This window comes from Candoia aspera, chromosome 1 (genome assembly GCF_035149785.1).
Source record: "Candoia aspera isolate rCanAsp1 chromosome 1, rCanAsp1.hap2, whole genome shotgun sequence".
In the NCBI taxonomy this organism is placed as follows: Eukaryota; Metazoa; Chordata; class Lepidosauria; order Squamata; family Boidae; genus Candoia; species Candoia aspera.
Window position 1 is genome coordinate 229475703 of NC_086153.1, and position 24271 is coordinate 229499973.

The 24271-nt window shown below is 43.5% G+C and overlaps 1 protein-coding gene across 1 annotated transcript; it reads right to left on the minus strand.

Moving 5' to 3' along the window:
- Nucleotides 1–352: 352 nt before the first annotated feature.
- On the minus strand, nucleotides 353–23818 carry CARNS1 (carnosine synthase 1). The gene is made up of 11 exons (XM_063289016.1): nucleotides 23601–23818; nucleotides 20065–20198; nucleotides 12748–12767; nucleotides 12096–12348; nucleotides 11355–11444; nucleotides 7990–8477; nucleotides 7596–7797; nucleotides 6678–6769; nucleotides 6011–6242; nucleotides 5034–5305; nucleotides 353–3201 (listed from the first exon to the last, which is right to left on the minus strand). Exons 3-11 carry the CDS (start codon nucleotides 12748–12750, stop codon nucleotides 1969–1971), a joined length of 2865 nt encoding a protein of 954 aa, XP_063145086.1. The 5' UTR covers nucleotides 12751–12767; nucleotides 20065–20198; nucleotides 23601–23818; the 3' UTR covers nucleotides 353–1968.
- Nucleotides 23819–24271: the final 453 nt, after the last annotated feature.

Genomic DNA, 24271 nt, shown 5'->3' on the forward strand with positions numbered 1-24271 from the left:
ACTGAGGAAAGGGGATAAATTCCAATCCAGATGCTCTGATCAAACTTCCTATGTAAGTCATTGCTAGAGGCAATAGAGTGGAAGAGAACTGATATGAAGACTTTGTAGAGTCAGTGTTGGATTTTCCTAGAAAGTGATGGATCCGAAGACTGGAACATTATTCTCTCCTTTGGTCACCTGGAACTCTGAAACTAACAAGTCCATAAGGGTCATCTCTGTATAATGAAGTCCCCCCATCCCCAATCCATTAGTTTCTTAGTGAGTCTTCTTTACCAGCTTTTCTTCTGTCCACTCTTAAGTGATTGGGGGATGAGTTCTGGTGCAGCTGTAAATAACAATTCCGCAGTCTTGGTATTTTTGCATGGCATTTTATTGGGGAAAAAACTATTATACCTGCTTGATTACAGAAGTTATGGAGAAATAGGCAGGCAGGGTCACCAACCAGTTAAGGGGACATGTTTATCTAATGCTCCTACTGATAACCAACTGTGACTACCTTAAAGCTCCCAGTTCCCAATTCCTTAATCCAAATGGGATCAAGGTGTTTGTTATTTTAAATCTCACAGGCTCTGAATATTCTCTCAGGCAGTTCAGCTGCCACATCTGCCAATTGCTTTTCCATTAGTCATGAAAGTGGGAGGAAACCATGAAAAAGACAGAGAAGCTCTTCAGCTGTACGAATTTACACTCTATTTTCACATTGCTCTTTATGCTGGTTATAAGCATGCTTAAGGAAGCTGGTGCTGAAGGAACGTTATGTATTTGGGGATGTCTGGACTATGAACAAAGCGTAGCTGCTTCACAATTCAGAGCGGTGGTAAGATCATGGCTTGTTACTGCAGAAACTCTGGAATGCTGGCATTATGGCTACTCAGTACTGTAGGCCCTTAAGGCCATTGGAGTTCCACTGGAAGGCTGATCATCTGCAGTTAGTAGTGCAATCATTCACCGGGAAATGTTATAATAATGGGCTGTTGTCATGTGCTTCGAAATGTTGTTATAGTAATATCCTTTTGTGAGGCCCTTGGCACATTACAGAGGTAAGGAGATGTCTACAGCTGTTTCTCTTACAAGCACAGGGAATATATATAGTGGCTTTTCCCAGCAGCAATTATGAATATGAAGGCTCACCACAGCATAGTTCTGATGCCCTCTATTATTTTATGGTTGTTTGATGAACACAGAGTTGTTCTTTAGCTTCTAAAAGGGATCAGAAGGGACTAGAATATTAATTGAAGGTTTGCAAGTGTGGAGCCAGCAGATCTTGTTGAGTGTCTTACATATGACCACTAAACATCTGTTATTGTATGTTTGCATATGGTCCTTTTGTTATGGTAGGTTGGTTTGGGTATTTAGATGCTCACCTGTATACGGATGGAGTCTGCATACAAAGGTTCCTTTCAGAAAAACAAGTGCTTTCAGAAACAGCACTTGCTAATTTATTGTAGCACATTGCTGGCTAAATATTGGCTGATACAGACTGTAAAAGATCTGACCCAAGCTTTCTCTTCCATTGATCCTGGAAGCATGAGATAGGTTCTCTCCAGGGCTATCTCAAAGAAGCTTCCCCTTTTTTCAGGGGAAGAAAGTGAAGAGCCTGGAACTTCACTCTGTCTATGGTCTGGGGCATGAGTAATTTAGAAAGCAGGGGCTGGGTCTTAGGGGATTAATCAGAAGTACAAATAAAAGAGAAGAAAATGGCCTCACAAAGAGGGCAGAAGAAGGGAAGGATTTCATAGTTGTTATTATTAGAATCCTTTCACAAAAGAAGTGAGCCCTTTCAAGGTGTGAGCACTTCCCAGAGATGGCTCCAAAAAGACTTAGTAAATAGGAAGTTTGTATAATGGAAACCCCAGTGGTGATCACTTAGGGATAACTGGGGGGGATAACTTAGAAGGAATAATCAAGTCTCTTTCTCTCTTGCACATGCAAGTTCAGCTCCAACCTGAGGGAGCTGTATCTCCAAGGCTATTTGAAGTGAGAGAGGAAGTGAGCAACAGGGTAATGCAGTGAGTCAATGCCCAGCACCTGGCAGATGCCTAGTAGCTTGAGGCAGGCCTCATGGCGACTAGAACTGGCACAAGCCACATTGCAATAAGGCTCCTCATATTCTTTAGACACAATCTCATCTTCAAGCAGATTGAGTCGGATGACACCACGCTCATGTAGGGCCTGGAGCGTCTCAAGGCTAGCTGTGGATTTGAGGGCCTGCAGATGCTGTGACACTAAGCACATCACTCCCACTAGGTTTGTACGGGGACGAGAACGAGTGGGCAAGATTGGGGTCACTCCACAGGCAACCATGACAGAGGCTAGCATAATGTCTACTCCATAGATCTCCTGAATCCAGTCGCGGAGGTAGAAGCCACCCATGCGAGGATTGATTTCAATCAGCTTGGGGCCTGCAGCTGTCAACTTGAGCTCCACATTGAAGACGCCATCAGTGAGTCCACAACCTAAGCAGCACTGATAGGCAGCATGGATAAGTTGTGCCTCACAATCCGGGGGCAGGCAGGTGGGCATGCAGGCTGCTGTCTCTGTAAAGTTGGGCACCCGGGTGGGCCCATTGTCAGACACGAATGCCCCCAACATCCGCCCCTCATATATCACCAGATCCACATCATGCTCAGTGCCTGAGACATACTCCATCAATAGCATGGTATTGCCCCAACCCAGCCCAATGCCTAAATAATCAGAGTCATCCTGCAGATCCTGTGAGATCTTGTCAAAGTGCAGATGACACTGCTGGGCGTCTTCCACCAGCTTTACCCCTACTGCCCCAGCCCCATACTCGAGCTTCATGACACCTGGGAAATTAATGTGGCCAGCAGCTTGCTCCACATCAGCATGGCTCTCCAGGTGACAGCATGGCACAGCATAGAGTGCTGCAGAGGACCAGCGGGACCCCTCCTTGCACCGCCGCAGCAAGTGCTGGTGAGTGCGGCTCTTCTGCTTGGCCACTCGCATGGCAGTTGAGGAGCTGCAGCGCAGGCCCAGCCCTTCACATACCAGCGCAGTCAGGACCATACAGTCATCCCAGTAGGACAGGCAGCCATCCAGATGCAGGCCCCTCTCCTGAATAAGCCCCAGCAGGGCCTGGGCATGCTCCTCATCCCTCCTGTGGTCTGTGGTGTCATAGTGGATGAAGGTGTGCACCAGTTGGGAGGCAAAATGGTTGGGATCGGTCTCCACCAGATGGATCTGGGGATGGGAAAGATGAGAGAAGAAGGAAAAGGGAGTGGAAGCAGGGTGGGGAAGAGGGAAAGGCAGAGATGTAGAGAAGGCGGGGAAAAAAAATCAGAGATGCATCACTACAGACAGTATCAGAGAAGGCCAACTCCTTGGGGTCAGGGACAATACAGGAGTCCCTTAAGAAGAAGGCACTATCAATAGGCAGCTGCTTCCCCAATGAACTGGCCATTCCATTCCATCATGCTGGTTGTTCTGAGCTTTCTCTAGATCCCTGTTTCTGCAGCAGCAGGGTTTAGAATGAAGAACTCCATTGTCCTCTAGGTTTGGGAGGAGGGATTTAATGCTGAGGCAATACCCACGTTGGCAGGCTGGCTGGATGGCTGGCTAAAAAGCGTTCACAGTCTTGAGAAATCAAAGATGACCCTGCTGTTTGCATGGGAAGGGCTGTGTGAACAAAGGGGCCACATTTTCGTTTTCCACTCCTTATCTGGATTCTGATTAGATCAGGGAAGTACCAGCATCGATTCCCAGAGTTTTGTGAGTTAAGAGCAAGGGTGTGGGGATGGGTCAACATTATCTCTTTCACTGCAGGTGCTTTTTAGCAGTGAACACAAGGGACATGGAGACTGCCAAGCCTATACTCCCTTTAAATAACTTCAGAGCCAAGCCATTTTTCCAGGAGGAACTTGGATAAAGCATAGGATATAGACTGTCCCACTCTGAAGACTGCAGTTGTAGACATAAGAATGTGGCATGTGTAGCCATTGTGCTCAATTCAGGGTCTGAGCTGGAGAATGGATCAAGGCTCCAAGAGGGGCAAATTCAGTCCCAGAGGAATAAGCTGACATTGAAGCACTTGAAACCTTCAGGGAAAATGGAATGAATTTTTTGAGGCTAAATCTGGCTCTGGCTCTGGCTCAGCTGTCTGTCTCGTTCTACTCATGTAGTTAGTTTTCATGTCATTCCAGTCACCTTCCCACCCCACCCCATTATATACTTCCCCTCATCTAGTCTCCATACAACATCCCACTTGTTGAGAGGGGCCTTTTTTCAGGTTCTAAACAGGCAGTGCACAAGTAATAAGTAGGTCTTGCAAACAGGGCTTTGAGACTAGCAAGCCCAAGATGGCTTCTTCTCAGAACAGTAACAGTACTGTACTGCATTTCTACTTTTTCTAAAGGTGGAAAACACCAGTGTGTGGTAACACTGTAGGAAACTGTATTTATATCCTGAATTTGGAGAAGTGAGGAAAAAGACATTTGGAAAGATGGGGGCAGGCCTGCCTGATATGCTGGGAATGCTCAGTGAAGAAAAAAAGTTTGTTTTTGCCTCTTATGCTGCTACTGAAGACCAGGAACCATGCCAAAATAGCAATAGGAGTGGGCTTCATCCCACAATGAATGGTTCTTGAGGAAAGCGGGAATCCACAATCTCCAAAGCTAGCTCATCTGTCCTGCCCCATATTTGCACCCTAACATTATTACATGGAGACAGGAAATGGTGGAAGGCAGCTCTGAAGTCCGCAGAACTTGTTTTCATCCCCAGGGACTCTTCCAACAGGACCTTGCTTCTGGACTGGGCCCTCCAATGCCCCACTTGAAGTATTCCTGATAGATGGCAAGCCTGGAAATAGGACAGGCAAGCTCCTCAGCTTTACAGGCAAAGTGAAATGAGCAAGCCCTTCTGATGGGTAATGTGGGTCTGTGGTTTACTCCCCTCTCTGTTTAGATGGTGCCCATAACCTTTATGGGATATGGATAGGGACTGTGGGGTGGTGCTGCTCTAGCTAGTCCATCCTGCAGCTTGGAAGGGCTGCACAGGTCTGTGTTTCCGCATCTTACTTTTAGCCCGTAGTCCCTGGCTGCCTCCCAGACGAACTTTTTGCTGAATCCGCCGGCCCCAATCACCAGCACATGTTTGCCCTCCATCAGGTGGCACTGTGCACGATGCAGCATTGTCTCCACCAAGGCCCATGCTGTCTCGCCTCCTGGGGCCCCCACCATCCGGCCCATGGATTCAAGGACTGAGCAAGCCTCCAGGCACAGCTGTGAGTTCATCTCCAGGGCTACCAATTGCAACACCTGGTCCTCTGAGCTCAGAAGAAAATCCACCCCTGTGAAAAGAAGATGCCAAAGAAAAGAGGGTATTTGTTGCAAAGCCTTGCTGAACATTCACAGAAAGGCCACAGAAGCCACCTTTGATCCTAGATCTAGTACCTATCACAAGAGCAAGGGGAAAAATGCATCCCTCTGTTGCAGCAAAATACTGGCTAGGGAATTCTGGAAGCTGAAGTCCACACATCTTAAAGTTGCCAAGGTTGAGAAATTCTGCCCAAAGGACAGGCACTATGACACAGAATGCTTACTTCCTGGGTTCCCTCAGGTGATACTGTTTAATCATCGGAACCTAGGATCAGACTCTGCCTGATCATATGGGACAAAGACAGAAAGGGTGCGTGCCATGAGGAGTTTTTATATTGCACTTGGAAGCCTACTGGAAACCAATGCAGCTCACAAAGCAGAGATATTACATGGGGCATACCAAGGAACGTCCATAACTGCCTATGTGCTGCATTCTGGACCAGCTGCACCTTCTCAATGGTCTTCAAGGGCAGCCTCATGTACAGGGCATTGCAATAATCCAAATATGAGGTGACCAAAGTACGAGTAACCTATCCCTAGCACTTCACACTGCTGCCCCATGGCTTGCTAAAACTGTAGTTCAGCTGCTCTGACAGCCCCAGTTTCATTGTGAAACCAAGCTGCAGTACCCCACAATATCTTACAATAAGATAGGAGGACTGATGCTATAAGCTTACCAATAATGTCAGTTTGTGCTTGGCGACTACCTTTCTGCTCAGCTGATAGACTAGTCTCCATATCCATGAAGGCCTTCATGGCTGCCTCCGCTTTCTGCTTAATCTGGGCATGGATTGCAGCAATCTGGACCTCATCTTTTAGTCCCCAGTGCCGTAGGCTGCTTTCCAGAGTCTGAGGCACTGTGGTCTGGTGCTTCAGGGGCTTATTTGCCGGACCTACACCACATATTACCTGAAAAGAACCAAAAGGTTTAAGATCTGACTATTGGCAACAATTGGTCTTAGCATCTCCATTCCAACAGTCAAAGGCTGAGCTCACTTTCCAGTTCTATTTGATTTGTGAGGAGTTAGAGTATTTCCTGCTCAGCAGGAGGGTGAAAATTGTCAATCTGGTGACTGATTCTATAGCTTATCTTATTTCTAAATGAGACATTATTTTGCCATGAAAAGTCTGCTGTATTTCTAAGCACCAGGCTATTTGTAATTGTAAGCTCAATTATTTTTAGACTGTTCCATAAACAGTTAAAAATGGGACACCATATTGGTGTGAATATGCCAATCATCTCTTGTGTTGCAGATGTCTCTTCTGTGGTCTGTACATTTTTCTACCACTGATATGCTCACTGATATTTCTTTTAATTGCAGTTGAGCCCAGAGTTCCCTTTACCTTGCTTAGCAGAGGCTGGTCTTTTCGGGATCTGCAAACAACAGCACATATTCGGATTGCCAGATTGGGCTGCAGAGATATGCTGCCTGGAACTGGAGATGTAGAGCAGGAAGAAAAATAGGAAAGGAAAATGGAAAATATCAGAGAGACAAATTGGTAGGAACTGAGCATGTGGAGGAAAATGAAAAGAACAAGAGAGGTCTGATGAAAAGTTTATATTACTCTAGAGTACTATCCAGCCTTGTGTGGCGCAGAGTGTTAGGCGGCAGTATTGCAACTGAAACTCTCCCCACGACCTGAGTTCGATCCCCGTGGAAGCTGAATTCTCGAGTAGCCGGCTCAGGTCGACTCAGCCTTCCATCCTTCTGAGGTTGGTAAAGTGAGTACCCAGCTTGCTGGGGAAGGTGAGGACCAGGGGAGGCAATGGCAAACCACCCGCTATAGTCTGCCAAGAAAACGTCACGAAAGCAGCGTCCCCTCAAAGGGTCAGACGTGACTTGGTGCTTGCACAGGGGACCTTTCATTTTTCACACAGAGTACTATCCATAACATAATTGTGGAGAATTGTGGATCTGAAGATGGTAACCTTATCAACTCTACCAGCACTGTCAGCTGTGCAGCTTCTCTTTCAAAATGCTCAAGGCCTAGTGCATGCAAGAGATGCTAATGAAATGAAGCAAAGCAAGTGGAAGAGACAATGGCTAATGGAGTAACCAAGTCTTCATTATGCTGGTACCTTTAGATATGGAGGGCTTACAACTCCCAGAAGTCCCAATTGTTGCTATAGGTATTCTGGGAATTGTATTCCAGCATACCTGGAAGGTGGCAGGGTGGATTAAACTATACTTTATAGGCATGGAGCTGGAGGATAATTATCTTTGTGACCTTAGTGGGAAGTGGCCAAAAGCTATTCCTTACCTGGGGAGTTGTTTGTATCCAAAGGCCCAGACTGGATGATGTGAGCAGTAGGAATGAAAGGCTCCAGCAAAATGCTCTCCTCTTCCTCTAGAGTCTCCAGCAGAGTAAGGACAGCCTGCAGGACACTTCCATGTTCTGACTTGTCATGAAATGATACAGCTTGGGTTCCATTGCAGCGCCAGCCTGAGGGCTTCACCACTACCTGTGGAAGTATAATACCTTAGAGGCAAGGCTTAAGTATCCAACTCTTTCCCCAAAAGCTCTAAAGCCTATTTCCAGCTCTCATGTTGTATTCCCATCTGAATGGAAAGAACTTCACTGCCCTTGCTCTAGAATGCCCTTGCTTAACCTCCTATCTGTTTTGCTTTCTAATCTTCAGTCCAAGACTTCTTACCTGCTTGTAGGACTCCATTGCACCACCTTTCAAGAAGGCTGTAATTTCCTCCGGCAGAAGGTTGTCTTGTCCTTCCCGGCCACTCAGTTCAACCACGTGGATGCGCTGCTCTTCTGTCACGTTGTGTAGGAGCAATGGGCGCTTGAAGGTGAAGGCCAGGGTGGGGGGCACAGCTACTTCTCCCTTCTGATCCATGAGCTGCCGGGTCAGCAACTTGTCCTCTAGCAGGCGAGTCAACTCTCCCGAACCTCCCGTGGGGCAGTCAAGATCTCGGGCCAGTTCTGCTGCTGACTGGCCCTGCATCTTGCAGGGTCCAAAGCTCCCTGTGAAGTAGCTGACCCGACGTGGGGAAGGAAATTCTTCCAGCACTGTGCGACCACCAAGCTCAAATGTCACAGCCTTCAGTACAAATAAGGATGACTCTCCAGGGTGGGTTTCTGATGGAACCTTGGAGAGCCAGGCTGGTGACAAGCACAGCAGCATGTTACCTAGGGAAAAGAAAGATGGGAAATCCAGCCTGAGAATGTATCTGAGAAAGCAGGGATGTTGTGAAAAACTAAACAGACCAAAATGTCTCATATATTAGAATTGCCTATACTACATTTGCATCACAGTAATCAGTAACGGTGAAAGATGTGTTCCGTACCATCAACACCCTGATTACTTGCCCTGACAATGGCTCTGGAACCTGCAAATTGCCTTCCTGTTTTCTGTAATGTGCTATCCTGTCATATTTTCCCATATGACACCATTGAACCTAGTGAGACTGAGCAAGGAAAAGAAAATAGAATACCTCTCAGGATATCATTAGCACATCTTCACTGTGGGGTTTTTTTTTTAATGTACTAACTAGTCATTCTATTACAATGGGTGGTTCACCATTTGGATGACAGCCTTTCAAGGTTTATGAAAGGAAAAAAAATTGTATGAAAGAGTCCTCCTACACTTTAATCTCTTGAGGAGATTGCCACAAGTCCTGACTCAATAATGTCATATCCAATCCCTATTGCCATATGCAGAAAGCATCCTGAAAGTAAAACATGCAAACTCTTTAGCTATTAACACATTAATTTCCCAAAGAGGATACAATACATTTAAAATTAAAGGTGTGTAGATAGGCCTCTGTGTGACTACTTGTTTCTTTTTTGCATTTTATTTGTTGGAAAGGATGTGTTGTATTTTGTTTGTTTTTGAAAGGATGTTGGTATAAGGCAACAGAAAAAAACAAAAACAAATGGCTTGTGAGATGCAAGCTCATTTCTCTCTACCTGAAAAGCAGCTCAATTCCCTTTGGAGGGAAGTCTTGGGTCTGCCTCCAAACTCAAAAAATCAGTCTCCTTATTCAAATGAAGGAGGAAAAAAAAAAAGCAAACCAAGGTTGCATGCTTGACAACACCGAGATAAAAGTTACTGTATAAGCAAAGGATGGGAAACTTGTGACTCTTGATCCTTGTTCGACTACAGCTCTCATCACCACTTATCATTAGTTATGCTGTCTGGGCTGATTGGACCCCAAAAACATGGAAGGAGAAGACAAATCAGCTTTCCCAAACTGATGCCCTCCAAATGTGTTGGAGAGGAAGTGGAGGGAAGAAGGAAGAGCTGGTTCTCAGGAGACTATTTATTTATTTCTCATATTTCTACACCGCCCATCTCTCAAGTGACTCTGACTTTCAAGGGCTCTGGGGACTAAGATAAGGTAGTGCAGGGCTAGAAGTATTTAAACCACAACTCTTTATTTGGTTATTTAGGCTCTCTCCTTGCTACTTCATTGAATGTTGTAGGTACAGAAAGCATTCATGAATTCTTTAGACCAGTGTTTTTCAACCTTGGCAACTTTAAGACGTGTTGACTTCAACTCCCAGAATTCCTCAGGCTGGCTGGGGAATTCTGGGAGTTGAAGTCCACACGTCTTGAAGTTGCCAAGGTTGAGAAACACTGCATTAGTCTGTAGAGATCTGACTTAGCTTAATTCTGAAAATGCTGGCTGGCTCAGTTATGCATTTTCTGTAGAAAATTATAGCACTTCCACCCATTTCTACTGTATACAAAATCAAAGTAAGTATATTCAGGCTTGTTTGAATATACCCTTCTTTATAATCACATCTTGGCTTTATCCCTGCAGCTAGGAGCTACTCTGACTCCTTGGCCATCCTTGCAAAACAGATTTAACCCTCTGAACTGGAACACCAAGAACTCTTCCAGTTTAAGTGGCAATATCCTACTTTGTACATAAACTCTGTAGATTTTAACACCTGAGGCTTTTCTGCCCTCAGCACAAAAATGGGCTCTGATCCCTTCCCAACAGACATTTTTACCATTATTGTTAAGAAACTTAGTAAGTCAAATATGTTTGTGCCATTAACCTTTGGAGATTTTAGTCCCTGAAACTTAGACACAGTATATTCCTTAGCTCAGATATAAGCATTAATTAGTTGTCAGAATCAAAGCAGAAAATTTTCATTAAATTGAGCAAATAGTTTGGAGTGCTTTAGGAGGTTTATGGGTAGACAGTTATGCCTTGATGCTGCAGATTTGGAGGAACTCAGGTAGATTCCTTTAAGTCCCTTAGGCATAGGGAATCTGCCACAAGACCTCTTAAACAAAAGAATTAATCATAGCTGAACAAATCCTGGCTGGGACTGAACTCCTTAAACCATTCAAAATGGTAACCAACTCTGATTTAGCCTCCAGTCCTGAAACAAAGAAACAGTAAGTGATCTAACCAGGAACAAATCAAGAATGAGAGGATTCAGGCAGCTCTTCGCAAATAGTCAGGGCTGCAACTAGGGTCTGTGTCACCCGGAGCAAACATGGATTCCGTGCTCATTTTGGTGCCCCCCTAGCACGCCGCCCGGGGCACATGCCCTGGCTGCCCCCCCCGTTGCGGCCCTGCAAGTAGTGTCTCCCAATATATAGTTTAATTGTCACTGCTCTTCGAAAACTCTTCCACTTAATCCTTTTCTTGAGCTGAAAGTAAACACTGTGAAGTGCCCCTCACAACACCCTAATATTATGATTAGCATCTTCAGAATCACAGTTATCTTATGATTAAGAAGATGCTGTGCTTTATCACCTTAGAAGTTGACAGCTGATTCCTGAGGGCATGCTTGGCAAGGAAGTGACATATACCTTATGGCACTTCTGGCATATGAGAAGGCACTAGCTTGAAGAGCACTGAAAGTAGTTTATTTCTGACAAGATGTTTTGGGTGAAACAAAACATTGAGAATTAATTAATGGTAGTGAGTTTCCCCGTTTAATTTATCAAGTGAGGGAGCGTACAAGTCCTCAGCTGCTTAGCAGTTCTGAGCAAACTTTAAGGATAGGCTAAGGTAAAGCGACGTACCTAATCTAGAAACTTACCAGGGCACTGGTTGCCACCTTCCAGAAGCACTGACAGGTATGAAGCAGGGGAACCCAAGACACAGATGGTTATATCTGATGGCCCAAATCCTGAATAAGACAAGAAAAGGATCAGCGGTCCATTTCCTTAGAAACCCCAGTTTTCCTTCTCTCTTAACTCCACATTCTGGCCAGCTAATGAAGTCTGAAGGCAAAATCTCTGTAATTGATTTTTACAGATATAGAGGCAGATGAAGTGCTCAAATACAAAGATTACGCCGTCATGGGATAACAGATTATCCTATATATTTCCTGTTATTCTATTCTTTCCATCAGCTTTCAGACACAACAGCTCTGTATTTTTCTTCAATTGGTGGCAGCACCTAGCCAACCAGAGCTGAACTTGAAAAAAGCTAAATAGGTTAGACCTGGTTAGTACTTGAACAGGGATCATCAGGCCATTTTAGGGCTATCAACTAAACTGGTAAATGTTTTTTTAAAAAATCCCCTATTACTGTCAAGAAAACTACATGAATGTATTCATGAGCCATCAGCTTCATTCAAAGAGTCTTTAGCTTTTTTAGGTTTCTATTTTACAGCCTGATTCCAAACATAAGGATAGGCCATTATGGTTTAGTCATATGTCCAAAGCAGGCCACTGAACATAGATCAAGGTTAAAATGTTGACTTTATATTATGCGTGCGTTAAGCCAATGTGTATCCTGCATCACCTGCATGAGAACAATGCAATCTTACACCCACCTGACCGGGGCTTCTTGGTGAGATCGATGGTTTCTGGGAGACCTTCCTGCTGTAAGCTGCACTGCAACGAGTCATAGTAATAGGCTGCCCAGGCCCTCGCTTGGGCATCCTCAGGGCTAATTTTGCTGTCCTGGAATGTATCCCGGTGCCAGGCACTGCACAATGGACTCAGGGGCGGAAGAAAGCTCTGTTCTGCCCAATCCAACTCCTTGGGTGTTTGGGGTGGTTCAGTATGGATCTGGTCCAGGGACAGCTGCAATCAAAGTATTGAGAAATATGCCAAGAAAAAGGGAAAGAGCTGCACTTTAGATTCCATCCAAGGAACAGAGAGGCAGTTATTTCAAGAGGGTCCCATTGACTAAGCTGCTGGTCCCTAGAGGACTCAAGATGAGGAAGATCTTCAGTGCAACAAAAAAGGTTATACCGGCCACCACCTATTAGAACTCAGTTACTACTTCTTAACAAATCTTCATTCCAGTTTTCTATCCCCTCCAGAAATAATCTCAGATGGGATACTGGGGATTCTTAAAAATATGAACACATACTGTCTTTAAGAACATATGTCTCTGTGTGTGCGTGCATGAAATAGCAACACATACACACACAAGCCAGGTAAGGCAGGAAAAGAAGAGGTGCAATGAAAACAACTTACCATTGTTCAGGATGAAGATACTGCAAAGAAAAAAAGAAAGAAAACAAGTTCCTTCATACTTTCTGTGACCCAAATTATTATCCCATCTCCAAATCCAGACACAAATCACTTAATGATGATAATGATGATGATGTTCCATAACCTTACACAATTAAATTTAAGAGACATTGGAATTGCTTAGGCAAAGCAATTGCCTTCACAAAACCCTTGAATGTATCTGGCTTTCAGGGGCTTTCTGTGCCTTCTCTGTCATGGGCACCCTCTGGAACAGCATACCCCCAGAGATCCATATAACTCTGGCCCTAATGAGGTTCAGTGAGTCACTGAAAACTTGGTTGTTCTCCCAGGCCTTGGGGCAAGGTGGTGGTTGGGCTCCTGTAGGATGCTTGGTTATTTTGCCTTCTGTATGCTATCTGCCTTTCTTTTTATTGTTCCTACTTTTTTTAAATGTAAGCTGCTCAGAATCATGTGGAGTCAGGTGGCCCCTAAATATAAATAAATAAATAAATGTTTTTCTGTCATCTTGAAATCATGCCCAGTTATTCCATTTTGAAAACAAAGAAGTGTGTAATCTTACACTACTTCATAACAATTGTCATCACGCTGCACGCATTCTGATGCCATTTTGCACCTCTGTCCAGATTCTACCTAGGGCAACCTACTGTCAGCAGGCCAAAAGAGACCTTGTGGAAAAGGGATTGCCATGTGTATGAACAACAACGGACAAGTATCGAAGATAGGATTTTCAAGATCAACTGATCTCATTTAAAATTGGTTACATTATCTCCTTTCCTTCTCCAAAGATCTCAGAGCAGCATTTGAAATTCTCACAGTGCAAACTAGGCAGTAACTTCCATCACACTTAGTGCTACTTACTCCTTTATAAAGGTGTTTCAAATAGTATCCTACAAGCACTGGCAGAAATTACATTGTGCAACATTTATTTTCATATTAGAGAGATTCAAAGCTCCATCCACCCACCGCAAAAAACAGTGCAACGTTTGGGGATTTTCAGATGTCTTCAGCAGACAAAATGTTACAAAAAAAGCAAAAGTGATGAGACCAAGTGGAAAAAAAGACTGATATGATATGGATTACAATAATATTGTGATGGGGAAATATACGTCTACTCTCATTCTATATGGAAAGATGGCTCAGAGTAGTTAGAAAATAATTCCAATTTACATGTGCCTTGAGCTGTGTGCTAGCTATACATGGACCTTGCCAGATGGATTACACAGAAAACAAATTGATTACATTTGTGGAAGGAGACGATGGAGAAGCTCAATACTATCAGTTAAGACAAAGCCAGGAGCTGACTGTGGGACAGATCATCAATTGCTCATGTGCAAGTTCAAGCTGAAGCTGAAGAAAATTAAAGCAAGTCCAAGAGTGCCAAAGTATGATCTAGAAAACATCCCACCTGAATTTAGAGATCACCTCAAAAACAGATTTGATGCACTAAACACTGATGACCGAAGACCAGAAGAGTTGTGGGAAGACATTAAGAACATAATATGCGAAGAAAGTGAAAGATCATTAAAAAGGCAGGAAAGAAAGAAAAGATCCAAATGGATGTCAGATGAGACTCTGGAACTTGCTTTTAAATGCCGAGTAGCTAAAGCTACTGGAAAAAAGAATGAAGAGAGCTAAATAGAAAATTTCAAAGGGCAGTTCAAAAAGATAAGGAAAAATAGTATGATGAAATATGCAAAGACCTAGAGCTAGAAAATCAAAGAGGAAGAACACGATCAGCATTTCTCAAGCTGAAAGAGCTGAAGAGAAAATTCAAGCCCCAAGTTGCCATCCTTAAAGATTCTATGGGCAATACATTAAATGACATGAATAGTATTAAGAGAAGATGGAAGGAATATACAGAATCACTGTATAAAAACGAATTAGTAGATGTTTAGCTATTTAAGGAGGTAGAATATGATCAAGCACCATCAGTACTGAAGGAAGAAGTTCAAGCTGCACTGAAGGCATTGGTGAAAAACAAAGCTCCAGGAAATGATGGATTACCAACTGAGATATTTCAACAATCAGATGCAGCAGTGAAAGCACTTACTCTTTTATGTCAAGAAGTTTGGAAGACAACGACCTGGCCAACTGATTGGAAGAGATCTGTATTCATACCCATTCCAAAGAAAGGAGATCAAACAGAATGTGGAAATTATCAAACAATTTCATTAATTTCACATGCTAGCAAAACTTTGCTGAAAATAATTCAACAACGATTGCAGCCTTACATCAACAGAGAACTACCAGAAGTCCAAGCTGGATTTAGAAGAGGACGCGGTACGAAAGGTATCATTGCTGATGTCAGATGGATCTTGGCTGAATGTAAAGAATACTGGAAAGATGTTTACCTCTGTTTCATTGATTATGCAAAGGTGTTTGACTGTGTAGACCCTAACAAGTTATGGTTAATATTACGAAGAATGGGAATTCCAGAACACTTAATTGTGTACATGCAGAACCTGTACATGGATCAAGAGGCAGTCGTTAGAACAGAAAAGGGTGATACCGAGTGGTTCAAAATTGGAAAAGGTGTGTGGCAAGGTTGTATACTTTCACCCTACTTATTCAATGTGTATGCTTAACAAATAATTTGAGAAGCAGGAATGTATGAAGAAGAACAGGGTATCAGAATTGGTGAAAGACTCATTAACAACCTGCGATATGCAGATGATACAACTTTGCTTTGTGGAAGTGAAGAAGACTTGAAGTACTTGCTGATGAAGATCAAAGATTGTAGTCAGCAATACGGACTACACCTGAATGTGAAGAAGACAAAGATACTCACAAATGGACCAATAAACAATGTCACAATAAATGGAGAAGAAATTGAAGTCATCAACAATTTCAGTCTACTCGGATCAATGATCAATGCCAAGGGAAGTAGTAATCAAGAAATCAAATGATGTATCATGCTGGGAAAATCTGCCATCAAAGACCTATCTAAAGTTTTCAGAAGTAAAGATGCCAGTTTAAAAACAAAGGTGCGTCTGACTCATGCCATGGTCTTCTCAATTGCCACATATGCCTGTGAAAGGTGGACATTAAAAAAAGGAAGATAGAAGAAGAATTGATGCATTTGAATTGTGTTGGCTAAGATTACTGAAAATACCATGGACTGCCAGAAGAACAGACAAATACGTTTTAGAAGAACTACAACCAGAATGTTCCCTAGTGGCGAAGATAACTAGGCTTAGACTCTCATACTATGGGCACTTCGTCAGGAAAGACCAATCACTTGAAAAGGACATCTTGTTTGGTAAAGTTGAGGGGGAAAGAGGAAGACCTTCAATGCGATGGATTGATACAATTACCACAACAATGGATGCAAATATTGGAACAGTCAGGCATATGGTGCAAGACCAAACAGCATTTCGTTCCGTTATACATAGGGTCGCCAAGAGTTGTAAATGACTCGACGGCAACGAACAACAACAAAAACAACAGCCTTTTACAAATCAAAAGAGTAAAGATAACATCAATCATGGTTTTCTTCACAAACTTCAAGAAATTGTATGTCTTTTGCCTAAAGATTCGTATCTACTCTTTTCTTATGTGCTTCCAAATAGAGAATCTGGGAAATGCTGTAATTATGACCATCCCAAAGTACAGCTTCTGGTGCAGAAGCTGTCAGCCATTATTGAGAAGTTCTGAGCAGGATCTCACTAGTAAGGGAAACGTGCTTCTTCATGCAGCACAGAATCGAACGGCTCCCTGGAGCTCATATTTCTATATACTGCTGTGTATGAATGTTTTGTAAATTCCAGTATTGCTTTCTTAGTATTAAAAAGTTCAATTCTGCTTAACTACTTCAAACTTCCCACTGAGTATCCAATGAAATTCACAACATTAAATTATTTTATGCAAGTTATTCCATTTACCCAATCAAAATTTGGAATTAATTGCTATCAACAGGATTGCAGACTTCAGCTCCATTTTTACCTGCTATCTCCTCTGTTTCTAGCAATATGCCATTCTGCAATATTATATCATATTAGGTTCTCCAGAGCTTTCCATGGGATAAACAAAATCCTCTTGCTCTTTTCAGTTGGTAATATATACCATAGGCACCTACACTGAGGTAATGCATCCAATATGTTATAATTAATAATTGAATAGCAGCCTGTGTATCCTAGCAGCCTGTGTATCTATCCTAGATTTTCTGTTTAGGAAACTAAGAAGTAGTTCAATTGTTAGAGATTTGGATGGTTGGATGGTTGAGATTCCAAATGTCAGCTCACTGAGTTTGTTTAGATAACCACTGGGAAGTTGACATCCTTCTGTCTAATATCCCATCAATCTAATCTGTGGCTATACAGGTAGTCCTCATTTAGTGACCACAATTGGGACCCGCAGCTCTGTTTGTAGTTACATTCATTGGAGAGGAAGGTGTTACAAGAGAGTAAGCAGACATAATGGGGAAATACACATCAAAAGCAATGCATTGGTGCTGGGAGCGAGCTACACAAACAGCCCAGTGTATTCACCATTGTGTGCCTGCTTACTCTCTTGTAATCCTTTCCACTCCAATCTCTCCACTCTGTGGAGGAGAGGAGAGGAGAGAAAAATGTGATTTCTATAGACAATCTCTCCTATGCCTGATCCATTCCCCCACCTCACAGACCAGAGAGATTGGAGTGGGAAGGATTACAAGAGAATAAGCAGGCACACAATGGCGAATACACCAGGCTGTTTGCGTAGCACGCTTGCGGCTCCCAGCACCAATGCATTGCTTTTGATGTGTATTTCCCCAAGGACAGGTAGTCCTTGAGTTACATCCATTTATTCAGTGACCATTCAAAGTTATGACAGTGCTATAAAAATTGACTTATAACCAGTCCTTAAAGGTCTGGTTGTCAGTGTCCCTGCAGTCACGTGATCAAAATTTGGGCAGGCCCACATTTACAGTTGCCCCCTGCACTCCCGTGCTCCCTAGTGCCCGCCTGCAGCACCCACATGCCCATGGCACCTGCTCGGCCACCTGTGGAACCTGCCTGCTCACCCAGGCTCCCTACCATCCACCCCTGGCACCCACTTGTCTGCCCATGGCACATGCCCACCCATGGCACCCAGCCGCTTGCCCGCACTCTCTAGTGTCCACCCACCTGTAGCTCTCACCCGCTGGCCTGCTTGCCTGGGACTCCTGCCTCTTCCCACATCACAGTCATGTGAGGTCTTCGCTTAATGACTCATACCATCCTGGGGTTACAACCTAGACTGCTGGGATTTCTGTAGCTAAGCAATGCAGTCACGTGATGTCATGCTTTATGACCGCATCTCGTAGTGATGGAAATCCCAGTCCCAATTGCTGTCATAACTTGAGGACTACCTGTAATAACCTCCTCGTTTTCTTGACAATTACTATAGATTTAAAGTAGCCATGTGTATATAATTTGGACACAAGGGCAATACTATCATTTAAATAAAGCTCAGGTGTATCTGTTTGTGATATGAATTGCATGAGCTGTTCTCACTTCTGTCCCAGAATAAAATATCTGAACCATATTCTAATCTATTCTGGTAGCCTCCTTTCCTTTTTGAGGGCAAAGGACAGCTGAACCAGCATGCAGGAGAAGGTGCCACCACCCCAAACCACTGCATTTTCTTTTAGCCTGGAATGCTTAATTTTTTCTCTTCACCCCATAGGTTAAATATCTGGAAAATGGACTTTGGAGACATTATTCCAAAGTCCATTTTCCAGATATTCACTGAGGGCATTTTTACTGCTATAAAATCACTTCTGGTTACAAGATCTCCTCTAAGCCAGCAGCTTTATATCTCAGCCCCAATAAAGAGCCAGGTCCCACCCAGCTATGAAAATATCAAGTGCAAATATTAGATTACAAGTGATTCTAGATGAAGAACCACCAGTCAAGTGCCCTACCAATCCAAATGCTCTATGCACTGATTCTGGCTTGTCCTACTTAGTGGGAAAGAAAAATGGTGGAAAGGATCGTTCTTCTTTGAAGAGAAAAAGGGTGCTGGGGAAGTGCTGGGGGAAAGTGGAAGGGTTGCAAACAGAGAACATCTGGAATTCTACAGATAAAGCAGGGTGATTGTGTATGTGTAAATAGCCAGAGGTAGACTACTTCAAAATGGCAGGAGATTAAGGAGATAGTCAAACAGGTCACCAAGGACTTGCAAAAAAAGGATTCTCACCACATACAACCCTTGGTATGTGGGTTGTATTGATTACCTACCCACGCCCTAGTCAATGCATTTATTTTGAATAGACAGTTTTGTCAAGGGATGCTGCTACCATCTATTACCATTAATCTTTACTTAATAGGTAGTGAAGGATCTGCTTGAATAGGCTTGAATAGGCTACTCAATAATTATGACAAGCTAGGAAGTTAAATACCAGCCCACTGTGTTTTTCTATCAAGAAGTATGTATATGGTTTTATTTTTCAAAAAATCTGTGTGTCTTTGTTATGCAGTGCCTAGTCATTCTACTAATGAATGATGTAATTCTACTAATGAATGGTGTCCTGCACATTTCAAATTGCCTGATAATGTGAGGCATTTGTTTCTTAACAAAAGGCACCTATAAGGGGATATAATAGAAACATATGTATTTACACCTGGTGTTGACAAAGTGGAGAGCAATAAGTGTTCTTTTATAACACAAGTACTTGTGGTCATATGAAGGGTAAAAGATTCAAAACATAATTCTCCATCTGCCTAGGCAACTCTGTCCAGAGAAACTCATTACTTGCCACCTGCAAAGGCATCTTGCTATTTGTAACCACAGGGGTATCAGTTGAAAGTGCTTGATTATTTGGTGGTAGTGCCAGGAAATTGTCAGGTAACTGTCTACATTAAATACTGGCTGCGGTTACCAAATGGTCATCAATAGAGATTTCCCTTCAAGGCTTGTATTTTTTCAAGACAACACCTAGCGAAAATTTGAAAGATGGTGGTCACTTCCATATGGGGGTGTAGATCTGATAAGAACTGTGGAGATCCCTGTCCCCTGCAGATCAGATGTAGCCATGCTGTAGCTGGAAGCTTACCTCGTGTTTTCAGTCAGGAAGTCTTATGTTACAGTGAAAGCTTTTCCCCAGGCAGCCTGATTTCCTTTCCCTGTGCTTTGAAGGAATCTGTGCTATCCTTGGAGAAAATTACAGCCCGCCTCTCAACCACTGTTTTCCCTCCATAATGGCAGGCTGAGTAGGCTTTTCAAAGGAGCTGAAATACAGCTCTCCAGCCTCAGTGGTTCTGAAGGGGACATGACATGGATACAGGTGCCACTACAGCAAGCCAAAGTACAGCGGAACAGCACATGCTATTCTTTTACCTCTTCGAAGAAAGAGGAGGAGGACAGGTCAAGGCAGCCAATTGTCACTCAGGAGCTGAGCACTGATCGGCTGGCAGGTCTCTTGATTATTTGATCCGGATCCAGCTGCAATGTCATTTACCCTAAGATGGAACCTAGAAAGGGCATAGATGTCAATTTACTATTTGTTTTTTGATCTAATCAAACAAATTATTCACACTTTGATAGCACTTCTAATACGTAAGCATAAAGCAAACAGCGTGCTGCACCCTGATAGAGACTTGGTGCACATAATGTCCTAGGTTCACATACGGCTTCATGAATCTAAAAACTTTCAACCTGAAGTGCTGCTGATGAAATCTTCAGCTAATATTGTCATAACTTTTTAAAAAACTATTCTTTCACAATAATCAGGGTTTATAATTAATACAAGCATCAAATCTGTGATGATTAAAGTGGGGTTTTGTTTGAGTTCCAGTAACTTCAATGCTTCAAAAACACTTTACATTATTTAAATGGTCACCTGACCAATTCTTTTCTTTTTTCTAAAGAACTTTGTTCTTATTTCTCTCTCTGGAGAATAAGTACTATATTCCTTTAGCATGAGAATCAATATATTATGCAAAATCAAGCGACTGATTAGAAAGGAAGCATCAGAGAACATTTCAAAAATCCCACTACTATTTGTGACAACATTTCCTTTGTGGTATGCCAGTTACACTGCATCATTTTCTGTCCTGCAAATGTTGGGTTCTGAAGTGTTAGAACTGTGTTGCACCTTATACCATAAGTGGGGGAATATTCTGGGATGCTCTACGCTGCCTATAATAAACAAATATTTTAGCATTGCCCAAATATAAATAGACCAAAACAGCAAACCTATTAGTCACAAAGAAAATAGTTAACTATATTAGAGGAATATACCTTTAAATTTAGGTAATGTTCAAGGTCATTTGAAATTAAGTAGATAAATAGATGAAACCAACAAGGAAATAAATTATCTTTTGAAGTTGGTTCTTCAAAAACAAGATTTCTGCTGGAAATGCAATGTTACTAATTAGATGAAGTTTTTCTACAAGAAAACTAAGTCAAAGTTAATTTTTTATTGAGTATGTATTTGTGCAACAATGGTCAGTATTGGTAGGACAACCACATTTGTCTCACCATCAGAAGTAAGCTAAAAGGATTGCATTTATACCAATAGAAAGTTATTATAAAGCATACTAAGGTACATTAAAGTGCAAGAATATTACTAATAGTTTAATGTTTAGAATTAGAATAAGTTATCTGTTATTTTAGGAAACATATTGCTAAATCATTGATATTTTTATGTTAAAATCCATCAAGGAAATGTTGTTTTTGCATTATAGTAAACTTTAAGAAAGGATTATGCAGCATTATACAGAGAAGAAATTTTACTAACCAACCAGAATTTCTTGCTGAAAGGAATAGTGTAAACGAAGTTATACAGACTCAAAAAGAATTGATAACTTGTTTAGATGCTTTGTGATTTTCAAAGGCAATCCAGTGGTCAGGCACTTTGAGGGTCTACATTTCTACTTCTGGAATAGTTTACACATGGCACTGTTGGGATTGAAGCAGGATATCTGGGCAGGGGAGAGGCACACACATGCCTAGAAGCTCTGCCCCCCAATTGTTCTATTTCTTGCCTTGTCCAAGTTCTCTCCTTGTCCTCTTTCCAGCCAGTTGCCCTCCTTGGAATTCTCCAGGCTAGTCCAGCCCCAGTAGCACCACTCTTTCCTGGGAGCAGCCACTAGAGCAGTGTTTCTCAACCTCAACAACTTTAAGATGTGTGGACTTCAACTTCCAGAATTCCCCAGCCAGCACGCTGCAGAGCTTGTACGCCTCAAATCCCTTTGGAGCGAGACTTCCTCCAGAGCACATATGTTAGAATCGCATTTGCAAAGGCAGGCAGGCAGTAGGTAGAGGGATGCTTAAGTGGCTTCAGCCATGCATGTCCAATAGAAAAATCCAATTTAATTTCATCATCTTAATCCATTCTTTTTCTCTAGATTTTTATGCTGCATGCCATATTTATCTACACCAGACCACTGGCATTCCTCAATAAGGGATTTCCAAGTGACATCCCAAATGGTGATTTTCCTGCATAATTGTTCAGTTTCTCTGCCATAAACTATCAGATGGATACACCATACAGCTGTAGCCCTCAGTATGTACATATTATTTCTACGTTGTTTTTGATTAGACCTAGCAAATATTAATGTAATGTGAATATTTTTTCCAGATAGATACTTAGTACAGACTGGTACAAATGCAGTCAGAAACAGGTGAAAACAGAAAAAGCCAAACAAATTCCAGTGCTGCAATTGGAGCATCTATTTTTGTGAAATTTGAATGAGTTTAAATATATAAATCTGCATAAATAAATTACAACAAGCACACATTTTGTTTCATTCCCAATTTCTCACCATTAGTGCTTTGCCTCTGGATCAGGGGGTCTGGGAATTTTGTTTTGTTTTAAACTAACAGGTTTGGGTGGCTGGGGAAGGTGGGGTGGAAAGGGAAGGTGGGCCCTGCTCTAGTCCACTACCTGTCTGTGAAGCCCTGACCTGTAGGGTACAGCCTTTGTGTGTGGCTGCCTGAGACAGCAGGGCTTCCTTTGCGAAAGACCAAGCAAACCCAAAACTTTATTTAATAACCCTTCACAAGCAATGTAGAAACCGGCCTGCCAACTAGGATCTAAGTTACCTCTTTACACATTCCCCAGTGCTTCTCTTTTAGTCAAGGAGGAAGGATCAGTATTTCAGTGGATTCTTCCCCAGAAGTGCGCGGGCAGGCGCGCTGTTACCCCAATTTAAGGAACGACGAAGAAGGCGGCGGAGGCCGCTTGCCGAGATCCTTCTACAGCAAAGCAAGCCCCAGATGGCCGGCTGCAGGATCCTAATCAGATCAGCGGGGATTCTAGTCTTACCTATCCTTTCCTGGATGGAACTGGACGCCTTTATTTCCCAGCGCAGCGGCGGGCCGTGGACACACGGAGGAGCTGGAGCTCCGGGGGCGGAGCTTCAGGTGAAACGGTCTCCGCGGGCAGCTTGACGAGCCCCCTTTCCCTGCCCCCACAGCAGGCAGAGTCAGCCACGTTTCAGAGGTGACTACACTTCCCCCACTGCCCCAGCCGTGGAGACAGGAGCGGTTAACGTGACAGTTCTCCGACCCCGCAGCCTCGCCTAAGACCCACGGTCGCAATTCGCAGGCGCGCCTATCGGCAGGTCGCAAACAAACCCAGGTCGGGTCTCCTAAGAAACGAGAGTTTCACCTGCAGCCGTGAGGGGAACCGCACGGTTCTCCCGTCAAGCACACATTACATTTTTCCGAGCGTGGGCGCCCACGCGGTCGGTCCCCCCCTGTCGCACCCTTTTCCTCGGTACTTCAGGCAGCGTTCACGACCCGTGAGCACCAGCGCCATCGCCATCGCCATCGCCATCGCGGGTCTCCCGTTTCTCAAGCCGGGCGGGAAATGCTGAAACAGGAGAAGAAACGCAACCCTTCCTCCAGTGTTCTCCAGCCCGGATTACCTCGAAATGGGGGGAACGATGCTATGGCCAAGCCGCACGATCCGGTCCGCTGGCGAGGGCGGGTGGAAGGAGCGCAGAATGACCGCGGATTCAGGCACGCAGGCTGGCTTTATGGAGAGGCTGGAGAGGCATACCCAATGAAGAGCGGCAGTTTAGCAAGCCTCGGAGCAAAGCAGGCGGGCGCTCGCCGGAACCAGAGACGCCTTCAGCCGCTGACCAGGCGAGACGCGCTCCCGGGGTCAGGGAGAGAGCGCGCGGCGGAATTGCTGCCAACTGTGGAAAAACGAGCGGCGAGGGGAGGGAATGCATCCTAGTTTCGCAGGGGAGAGGGTGGGTGATGTAAAAGCTCAGAATTTCCTCTTCCTGAAAGGAATGACGCTATGGGTTCCCTTTTTGTTCAGTTGTTGTTAATGGCCCTTTTCCTTTGAGTCAATCCTAACTCTGGTGATTAGATAATGACTTCTTGACCGGTCCGTGCAGTTTTCTTGGCAACATTTTCAGAAGTGATTTGCCATTGCCTTCCTCCTAGAGCTGAGACTGACTGGCCCAAACTCACCCATCTAGCTTTCCTGCTTAAGGCAGGACTAGAACTCAGGTTTCCCCACTCATAGTGTAGTCCCTTCCTTCCTTCCTTCCTTTATAATTTATTGGTCACATTTATATGGCCGCCC

Excerpts from the sequence above, each read along its gene's own strand:
- CARNS1 (XM_063289016.1), bottom strand. Across the intron at positions 6,243-6,677 it reads ACCAGCCTCTGCTAAGCAAG|GTAATATGTGGTGTAGGTCC; the intron begins GTAAAGGGAACT and ends GGTTCTTTTCAG. Across the intron at positions 5,306-6,010 it reads AGCACAAACTGACATTATTG|GGGTGGATTTTCTTCTGAGC; the intron begins GTAAGCTTATAG and ends TTCTTTTCACAG.